Here is an 11,402-nt window from a genome sequence, read left to right on the forward strand (position 1 = left end):
CGCAAAATATGAAAGGGCTGTGCAACATGAAATAATAACCTTGGACTTATGGGACTGTGCCCCATCAAATGAATGACGTTGGTTGGGAGGGAAGGAAGGAAGGGGTTAATCACATTGTTTCTCTGATGTCTTGTCTGTCTAGTGTCTGTCTCTGTTGTAACATGGTTGTCTTGTGTTTTTCTTTTTTGTAACGCAAAACGAATTACGGTATCAACTAGGGCTGACCCCTATTAGTCGATTAGTCGACTAATCGGGTCAAAAGGAGCCGTAGTCGACTGGCCAACCACTTAGTAGAATATAAAAAAATAAAAATAAAAAATTATTTCTAATTTTTATTTGTTTTTATTTTGTATCATTCTTTCCAAAAGAAAAGAGGCCTAGAAGCGTGGCTAACGCGAATGGCACGCATACCAGAGGCTAACTGCCTACGAAAACAGGCACAGAGGCACTGAAAGAGGATTTCACCCATCTAATGAACACACTAGACTAGACAAATATCAAGATGTATCCATCAGTGGACCAATTGCATGCTTTTGCAGAGGACAAGAAGCCTTCAGTCGACTCCTTCAGACATTAAGCACCCCCCACAGCCCAAATGGAATGATAAAAAAAAATAATAATAATAAGTTTTAAAAAAATATAAAAAATATTATACCTTTTAATTTTTTTTCTTTTTTTGACCAATAGTTGACTAACAGCAAATTTTGGCCAATCATAGTCCACCATCCAAATCCTTAGTCGGGGACAGCCCTAGTATCAACAGACAATATAAAGACGTATCTTATCTTGTCTTATTTAACTTAGGAGTGAGTCTACACCAATCGGCTACAACACTCACCTCCCTAAACTCACTCCCCAGCGACCCCATAGTATCAGAGTCAACAGGCACCACTTGTAACCAGTGGCGGCTGGTGAATATTATTCTAGGTGGGGCGGTGCCATATTCAATCAGTTTCAGTAACTACAGCACAGTATATATTGTTATAGACACTCACTTGTTTTGCTGCCGGTAGAACATCACGTACGAACCGTCGCGTGTCGCCAGGGCTTGACGTTAACTTTTTGGCTTACTAGCCACTGTGGCTAGTGGTTTTCCAAAGTCACTAGCCACTCAGCATTTTCACTAGCCAAAAATCCCTGCACTCGCGCCCCCACCCAAAAAGTTATAAATATAGGTCATTTCTTCTTCACTAACCCCTGCTGGGGACAGTATCATTGTAATCATACTGCTACACGCCAACTGTACAACTGTGCTTCTGACTGTTGACTCCATTGTTTACTACTGCCTGCGACCAGTGACTGAGCCGCAAAAGGAGCTCCAGTTGGGGCAACGGCTGACTGGGACAAGATGGAGGGTGTAGATGTGGAAGAGTTGTGTTGAACCTAGCAATTACATTGTTGCTCCAAACGCCGTGAACATTATCATTGACACACCTATGCCTTGGCTGTGTTGAACCTAGCAATTATATTATTGCTCCAAACGCCGTGAACATTATCATTGACACACCTATGCAGGGCTTGACGTTAACTTTTTGGCTCACTAGCCACTGTGGCTAGTGGTTTTCCAAAGTCACTAGCCACTCAGCATTTTCACTAGCCCTGGGCAGGTGGGCAGGTGTCAACGTCAAGCCCTGCGTGTCGCCCTTCTTAACCCTTCGAGAAGCTTTGTGGTCCGGCCTTGAACTTTCCATAAACGTGTCCATATAAATCCATTTAGTTAGATCCAACACTGTCTGAATGTACAGTATCTCTTGTGATTATTATCAATTTCCGACGACGACGATGACAATAATACACAAACATACTTAAAATGTGTAATTATGATTAATTTTAAAAGAAATTATTATATTTTTAGCGGTCGAAATCTAAAACCACTTCTTTCTTCTTTCTTCTTCTTTCCACCAGGGGGGATGGGCGGCGCCCTAGCGCCCTCTATGGACCAGCCGCCCACTGCTTGTAACGGCGGTCACTGTAGGCACTAGCAGGGCACGTGGCGCTCTGCACCTGCCCTCGAACCGCGAGCCCTCCTCCGCTCACGGGGCACCATGTGACCAACGCGCGTTAAACACCACGGTCCAACTCAGGTGGCGAAGTGGAGGGTATTTAACTCCGGGGGGGGTGAGTTTACACCAAGGAGCGACCACTGCAAGGTTTCAACCTCACGACACATATTTCACGTGGATATATCTCTGTGGTGAGCTGGCGTTCCGTACGACACAGAGCGTGTGAATCGGGTCCGATCACAGGGGAGCGTCAGACCGCCGTCGTGACATTTATAGCCTCCGCTCTGCTGACACCTGCTCCAGCTGTGGGCCCATGAGGCTGCCAGGGGTAAACCTCTCACCCTGGTTCTGCCCCGGTTGGCACGGCCCACTCCACTGCCCACTCCGCTGCCCCACGATTACGTCTTGATGGACAGCAGTGTGTGGTCTGCTGACCGTCAAACAGGCGGCCAGGCGGTGCCCACAACGGGGCCCCCCCGTCCAGGCGTAGCTTCCCCCCCCGTCCCAGCACGGCCCCGCCCGCCCGGTCCCGGCACAGTTGCGGCCCCAGAGGAGGGAACCTCCCCCTCTCTCTAGTGTTTACAAACACACCACAGGAATCCACCTGGCGGGCCAAGCAGGGAGCAAGGCAGCGCTGTCAGAGAGAGGGAGAGAGAGAGAGGGAGGGAGAGAGAGGGAGAGGGAGGCAGTGTGTTCTGGGCACTGACCTCAAAGCCGTATCCCTGCCGTAGTACAGCTTGCGCTCAGCGGATCACAGATTTGGAAGTCGAGTTACGGGACATAATTTGTAGCTGTCGTGCCGTTTTGCGTTGTGTTTCTTTATATTCCGCCTCAGTTCACATGGCTGTCACTGGACCTCAGTGTAATGAGGGGTGAAGTGTGTCCGTGTGGCAGACTGTGGTACTACTACTACTACTACTACTACTACTACTACTACTACTACTACTACTACTACTACTACTACTGCTGCTGCTACTACTACTACTACTACTACTACTACTACTACTACTACTGCTACTACTACTACTACTGCTACTACTACTACTACTACTACTACTACTGCTACTACTACTACTACTACTGCTACTACTACTACTACTACTACTACTACTACTACTACTACTACTACTACTATTATTATTATTATTATTATTATTACTACTACTGCTACTACTTCTACTACTACTACTACTACTGCTACTATTACTACTACTACTACTGCTACTACTACTACTACTACTAATAATAATAATAATAATACTAATATTACTACTATATATATATATATATATATATATATATATATATATATATATATATATATGTGTATGGTTGTGACAACGTCACCTCAAACATCAATGCCCCGAGTGGGAGTTGAACCCCGGTCTCCCACACCGCGGGCAGCAACACAGACCGCTATACCAAGAGGTGAATTCACTTATTTGTACTTTGAGGATGTGAGAGTGAGTTTAACCCATAGCACCGCTACTCACCCCAGCCCTTCTTGACTGCGCTTCACGATACCATCCGTTATATATACACAGTATTTACAGCATTATTGTACATGCTATCATACAGAGTTATACGGGTTATATGCAGGTGTATTAGTAGTCCCCCATAGCATCAGGCACCAGGCATCACCCTCACCCTCCCCAGACGCAGATGATAAACACAAGGCCTGATTCACTCACCTGCATTCTGGGAATACCACAGAGCCTCTGGAGGTCTGGTCTGTTCACACACACACACACACACACACACACACACACACACACACACACACACACACACACACACACACACACACACACACACACACACACACACACACACACACACACACACACACACACACACACACACACACACACACACACACACACACACACACACACACACACACAGAGACCACTGCAAACAAACACACACACTGGCTATGTGGACATGCTGCTGGACATGTGTGTTTTATGGAGCTCAGTGTTCAGCGTTGAGTTGAGTCAGTGGAGGTCAGCAGGGTTATCCAGGCGCATTGGGCCATCTGGAACAGAGCGGCGAGCCGTCGTTCTGACTTAACGGGTCGCTATAGCTCAGCTCGGTGAAGGTCAAGTGCAGTGGACTATTGTTAAGGCCACCAACTCACGGTACAGGACGTCAGAAGAACAGGTTTTACGAAAAGGAGCGTTTCCGTCTTCGGTTCATTCTAGGAGACCGCTCTGCTCTTCGAGGCTCACTCACTCAAAGTCGTCTAAAAAAGAATTCAAGGTTTATACATCGAAACGTGGGGGATATTACATTGCAGTGATGCCGATTAGCATACTCCCTAAAAAAATCCTTTTGGACTCGATAGACCAAAGAAACTAGGGGATATAAACATTCACTTTAGACACTTTTTAACACCTCATTCTTGTATTTTTGCATATATTTTGTACTTCATTGTCTGCATTTTGTACTTCACTTTGTACTTTAGGTTGTATATTGTATATTTTGTATAGTGTTTGGCCTTTATTCTTTGTTTACTGTATGAAACACAATCTCAGGAGGTTCATACAGAACCAAGCATTTCACTGTGTAATGTACATTATATGTGACACAAATAAAACAAAACTATGAGAAACTTGAAACTTGGGATAAACTACTACACTTCCCCCCCCCCCCCCCCTTACTTTTTTGGGTGAGTGGCTTGTGGGGGAGGGAGGGAGGGAGGGTGGGGGTCTGCTGGGTGACGTCGAGGCGCTCTCGCAGGGCGGTGTTCTCACGCAGAGCAGAAGTTGGACTGCAGGGTGTGTTGTACTTGTCCCACATCTGGAATAGTAGCTCCGTGGTCGCAGACTTTAGTAGCAGTCCCAGCCTCGTCCTCACTCTCCTGCACTCTTTTTCCACCGAAAACATCCCCTTTTGTAAGTTATTATGGACTATATCGAGGGCCAGCTTTTCTTCTTTCACTCTGTGAACCCGAATGTTATAATTTTTCTTTTTCTCCGTTTATTTATTTTGTTTTGCGAAAGGATTTTATCAGCCTGGACTTTTTTTTGTCAACCCTGTGGATTTATTAGCCTATACTTTTCTCTCTCGCGTGAAAATGAATCCACGAATGCATTATTATTTCATCTGTGTCTCAATAGCTAAATCTTATATCTTACGTGACTGCATCGATATTCCTCCTATTTGCATATCCCTACCTCGTTCTTGCATTTTTGCATTTAAGCTTGCATTTGTACTTTATTCTTTGCATATTGTACTTGTAGTGTTTGGACTTTATTCTTTAAACTTTTTACTGTATAAAGCAGTTTCAGGAGGCTCATATACAGAACCAAGCATTTCACTATAATGTACATTATATGTGACAAATAAAACAAAACAAAAACTCGAACTACTAAACGTCCCACACCTAACGGTTCGGGCGCATGCATGGCTCCACGCACGCAGTTATAGGAGTTGTTGTTTTCTAGCAGCGTGCGCTGATTTCTCCTGATTCGTAAGCAATGCCTCATCATCTAATCATGGGTCGTGATTTCATTTTCGTGATCGTACGAGTTGGTCCCAACTCTCCTCCTCCAACACAATTTGATTTGACTTTAAGTTTCTTATGCAATAGTGCATAACTCGATCTCGTTGATGAATTGTTTATTGTTCCAATTAGACTAATACATTGATTATAGAAGCCAGCCGCCCACAATCGAGACGGGTATTGCTTTCGTTTAATCCATGCAGCCCTGATTGCATCTTAAGATCGAAACTTTTATCAGTTTCCATCAGGAAGGAATTATAGTCCTCCTCCGATGCCTTCAAGTTTGAATGTAATGGGATACTTTTTCGATTTCGAAGTAAACATTGTGGTCTGCGCTGTGTGCGTGTGGAAACAGCGCCACCCCGTGGCAGCGGCGCGGCCTAGCCCTATAGGCGCAACTTGTGTCTGTCCATGGTAGGACATCTGGCTTGACTGTTGTGTCCCTTTCCTCTGTCTCTCCCTGTGTCCCCTCGTAGAACTACTTGAAAATGCTGCTCATCCTTCTGGGAGTACTCGTCTTACATCTCATCATCCTCGTCCTCCTCTTTGTATCGACAGCTGCCAATGTGAGTTCATCTGATATGTCATAAATGTATAGATGTAGCAGTACTGTCTATCTGTATGTCATGTATGTCATATATGTTATGATGAATTGAAAATGGGGGACCCTGATGTAAACAAGACGAAAGTCTTTCTCTGGTCTGCATCCCCTTAACAATTGTGTGTATTGAGCTGTACTGTACTGTACCCATTCTGCAATCTGTTAATAAACTTTTCAATTAATCAATCAAGGCTCATTACTTTTGAATGTTCAAACTTGTTCAAGATAGCCTTTTTTTTATTTATTTATTGTAAATATGCACAATGTTAGATTAGATTAGATTAAAATGTATTGTCATCATACATGTACAGTACAACGGAAATAAGTCTGGCATATCCAACCAGAGTGCAAATGTAACAGTAAAGTGCAACAGCAATAATATACAATGTACAGGTGGTTAAACTGGGTGAATAGGTTAGTTCCTATAGCTTTGATATTACCAGTCTTGTTGTTTTTGTCTAATCGTGGGACTAATAGACTTCTGGCTGCTCTAGTAGGTGTGTATAACACATGCTCTGTGTCGGTTTGTTTACTAGGCCTGGTCTGTAGGGGCGAGTGGGAGTACCGACCTGTGGTACAACTGTCGCACACTGAATGGAGGCTACCATTGCACACCGGTCAGCAATGAAGGTTAGTCAACAGAGTCACCATCATCCCCCCATGTACAAACGTGTCCCTCCAGCATCCCTGGGGTACACCACACCACACCAAACCACACCCCGCTGGGTGTTAGCAACATAGCAGCCCCTCTATGCTATGAGGGTGTGATTCATCAGGGACTTGTTTTTTTTATTGAACCCCATTCAAAGAAAGTTTTTATGTTGTTGTTTTTGTTGTTGTTGTCCACTGTATAGTACCTCGATGATCGTAATTGTTGCACTGCATGCAATTAATGTAAACAGAGTGAATAGGAATGACTTTATAGCAAAGAAAACCCAACTAAACATATACAAAAAAAACTATGAAAATCTTTTTTTGGGCGTTGATGTATTGATTTGCTGAATGGCCGATTACATGAATCGATTCTTGTTTCTCCCACGCCTTCTTGGGACCAAGTAAGGTTTCGTCGATAATACTATGTACAGTTACCCCACCCCTTCTACCCACCCCCCCCCCCCCCCCCCCACCCCACCCACCCAACCACCTCCTATGTACAGTCCCCACCCCACCTACCCACCCCACCCCACCCACCTCATCCAATGTACAGTTTCTTCGTCAAATGTATATAATCTCTTTTTTAAACTCTTTTTGTGTCACAAACAGTACTGTATTTGTAAATCTGGTATGTCATAAATGTATAGATGTAGCAGTACTGTCTATCTGTATGTCATGTATGTCATATATGTTATGATGAATTTAAAATGGGGAACCCTGATGTAAACAAGACGAAAGTCTTTCTCAGGTCTGCATCCCCTTAACAATTGTGTGTATTGAGCTGTACTGTATTGTACCCATTCTGCAATCTGTTAATAAAATTTTCAATCAATCAATCAATCAATTAGTGTGTCACAGATCTCTCTCTGTGTGTGTGTTATAACCCCTGTGAACATCTCTCTGCGTCCCCAGATTGGATCCAAGCGGTTCAGGCCCTCATGGTCCTGGCCGTCCTCTTCTGCTTCTTCTCCCTCATCGCGTTCGTCTATCAGCTCTTCAAGCTGGTGAAAGGCGGACGATTCTTCCTCACCGCCGTCTTCCAGATCCTGGCCAGTGAGTATGACATCATCACTGTTTGACAGGGCGGCTCACACCCCCTTCCCGAGCAAAATGTGGAACGTAGGCCTCTGGTGCCTTGCGATCAATGGGTGGCGGTCTCTCTCAATGGTTAATTAATAATAATACTATCATTTTGGGTTTCATTCCAAAAAGCTATCCGTCCTTTTGTACATTTGAAGGCCCGTGTTTGTAGTTTCATATCTCCAAATAGAGAGACAAATGACCTCTTTTTAAAATGTGACTATTTTTATAAACAACATGTTTCATGTTTCAAATCCCAGTTAGTAATGAGTTACTGCTTGCATTCCACCAAACGTTTTGTCAAAGTATAAGTGTCACATATTTCACTTGGTGGTTATGTCACACTGTGGAGGGAACCTTGTGCTCATCCATCAAAAACAAATAAAGCCTCTCCATTTACCATGCCACTCCTTTCTCTCTCTCCCCCTCTCTTTCTCTCTCCCTCCCTCTCCCCCTTCTCTCTCCATTTCTCTCCCTCTCTATCTATTTCTCTCCTTCTCTCTCTCCCCCCTCTCCCTTTTGCTCGCTCTCTCTCTCCCTATCTCTCCCCCTCTCCCTTTTGCTCCCTCTCTCTCCCCCTCTCTCCCTATCCCTCTCTTTCCGTATCCCCCTCTCTCTCCCTATCCTTCACTCACCCTACCCCTCTCTCTTGTCTCCCCCTCCCTCTCTCCCTACTCTTCTCCTCTCCCTCCTCTTCCTCCTCTCCCTCCTCTTCCTCATCTCCCTCCTCTTCTCCTCTCTCTCCTTTTCTCCTCTCCCTCTTCCTCCTCTCCCTCCTATTCTTCATCTCCCTCCTCTTCCTCCTCCTCCCTCCTCTTCCTCCTCTCCCTCCTCCTCTTCCTCCTCTCCCACCACCTCCTCCTCTTCCTACTCTCCTCCTCTCCCTCCTCTTCCTCCTCTCCCACCACCTCCTCCTCTTCCTACTCTTCTCTCCCTCCCCTCCTCCTCCTCCTCTCCCTCCTCTTCCTCCTCTCCCTCCTCTTCCTCCTCTCCCACCACCTCCTCCTCTTCCTACTCTTCTCCTCCTCTCCCTCCTCCTCTTCCTCCTCTCCCTCCTCTCCCTCCTCCTCTTCTCCTCCTCCTCCTCTCCAGGTTTGTTTGTGATGTGCGGTGCCATCATCTACACCGTGATGAATCCGGAGGACCACACCTTCGGCTACGCCTACGTGCTGGCCTGGGTGGCCTTCCCCCTGGCCCTCATCAGCGGACTCATCTACATCGTCCTGAGGAAGAGGGAATGAGAGGAAGAGGAGACCCCGCCCCCCCACCACCACCCCTCCACCCATACCAGAACACAGCACTGTGCCCACTTGCCCACAGACCCATAAGACTGGCATCCCAACTGGCATCCTACCTACTTTTTTTTTTTCACCACATATCCATCACACGTGTTTTTGAGAACAATCCGGCCAACGCTACAGTCCAAAGATGTACATAGTGTCTGTGGTTTTGTTTGATTTTTAGACATATTTATACATACCTTGTGTACATAGTGTTGTTTGAGTTACTCATCGAGCGACCAGAGAGAGAGCTCACGTCTCTCTCTCTCTCTCCCTCGTCATACAGCTTGTACCAAAGAGCTGAGGCTTAGTCGTCTCCATGTCGTCTCGCCGTCGCGTTTTGACCGTCAATCGCTTTTTTTACTCTTGAATTACTGCCGCGTTTTCTCCGCGAAGGGAATGAGGAGGAGCCTCCGAAAAATCGAATCGAGACAAAAGTGTGAATAAACAAATGAAGAAGTTATTTTGAAGTATCTTTGTACTTGATAGGACAAATAGAAATAGTTTTGTATTTTCTATTCGAATTTCTCTGAAATGGTGCTTTGTATCGGCCATTGTTGAAACATGTATAGCCTTTTGTGTCGCCGTTTTAACATTGTTAGCAAGTGTCTCGTGTCTTGTGTTGAAAACTGCTTTGTACAAACCCGTGTTTGCAATTGCTTTTTTGTTAGTATTCTTCTAAATAAATCACTTGAAAGGAATTCTGTTTTGACGTAAACTCCATCTCCTCATGAGCGCCCCGCCCACCACCACATGGCATCATGGACTATTTAAATTAAAGCAACGTCAACCTCCTGGTTGTCACGCCTGTCAGTCATATCATGTCCCTCCCACACGGCAGCAAAGACCCAGGATTATTGGTCAAGCCACTCCCTATCCCCCCCTCTCTCTCTCTCTATCCCTCTCTCCCTCCTCTCCATCTCCCTATCCCTCTCTCTCTCCCTATCCCTCTCTATCTCCCCTCTTTCTCTCCCTATTCCTCTCTCTCCCTATCCCTCTATCTCTCTCCCTATCCCTCTCTCTCCCGCTCTCTATCCCTCTTCTCTCCCTATACCTCTCTCCCTATCCCTCTCTCTTGCCCCCCCCCTCCCAATTTCTTCTGTAGCTAGAAACACTAGATGGAGGATATACTGGAGTGACTGGGTGCCTTTAAACACAGGAGGTTGAGCTGTTTGCGTGGTACATTGTAGTAGTGATGTTGAACCACTGGGTGGAGCTGGAGTAGAGCATATAGTTCGAGCCAGGAGTAGTCTTCAGCTTGTAACAATCCTTCATTCTTGAACTGTATAAACACAAAATGAACAATTCAGTACAACACATAATGTAAATTGATGATGACAGATAAGGATAGTGAAACTGTGCATTTAAGGAACTCAACAAACACACTGTAGCTGTGTTGCATGAGTGCTGTGCTGTGCTGAATAAATGCTTCAATGTCTCTTGGAATTTCATTTCATTTCAAACCTTCATTTGAACTCGTGACACCTGAGGTTACCCTCATTTACAGTGACGATGAGCTTACAAGACAAGACATAGTTTATCAGCGATTTCATACATATAGGCACAATAAATAAGAATGACGTGTATAGCATGCCAGTTAGGGTACCTTGTGTATACCGCACCTGTGTACTTTAGTTACCCTTAGTATATTCAGATTCTAAGTGTTATTGACCATATTTATTGTAACATTATAATATAACCGATTGGGCATACAGACCCTTATCTGTACCATTGATTACACTGATTGATTGATTGATTGAAAAGTTTATTAACAGATTGCAGAATGGGTACAGTACAGTACAGCTCAATACATACAATTGTTAAGGGGATGCAGACCAGAGAAAGACTTTCGTCTTGTTTACATCAGGGTCCCCCATTTTCAATTCATCATAAATCATTCATAAATCATAATCAATTCATCATAAATCATCATTCATCACTGTTTACTTGCTCATATGCTTATATTAATTAAGAGAGTTAATTATATTGTTTACACTGCTTATTTAATTTGTTTTACTTTACTATAATTATATTGCCTATATTTAATGTCTTCTACTATTTCCCTGCCCATACCTGTACCTCCCCTCCCCCCTCTGCTGTGCTAAAAGGAATATATGATCTAATCTTATCTTAAACAATAGAAAATCAGCTCAGACAGCGACAAATCGACACACAGTGGTCAGAGATTTGATTTGATTTGATTTGAAATCTTTATTTCGAACATGCAATGAATACAAACAAACAATAACACAAGCAAAACACAACTCAATCTACAT

The 11,402-nt window shown here is 44.5% G+C and overlaps 1 protein-coding gene across 1 annotated transcript; it reads left to right on the forward strand.

Moving 5' to 3' along the window:
• Window positions 1-4,774: 4,774 nt before the first annotated feature.
• On the forward strand, window positions 4,775-9,827 carry pmp22a (peripheral myelin protein 22a). The gene is made up of 5 exons (XM_084329347.1): window positions 4,775-4,900; window positions 5,988-6,077; window positions 6,649-6,742; window positions 7,679-7,819; window positions 8,939-9,827. The coding sequence occupies exons 2-5, from the start codon at window positions 6,000-6,002 to the stop codon at window positions 9,085-9,087; spliced, it is 462 nt and encodes a 153-aa protein (XP_084185473.1). The 5' UTR covers window positions 4,775-4,900; window positions 5,988-5,999; the 3' UTR covers window positions 9,088-9,827.
• Window positions 9,828-11,402: the final 1,575 nt, after the last annotated feature.

Source organism: Notolepis coatsorum, assembly GCF_963971535.1.
Source record: "Notolepis coatsorum genome assembly, chromosome: 14".
Taxonomy (NCBI): Eukaryota; Metazoa; Chordata; class Actinopteri; order Aulopiformes; family Paralepididae; genus Notolepis; species Notolepis coatsorum.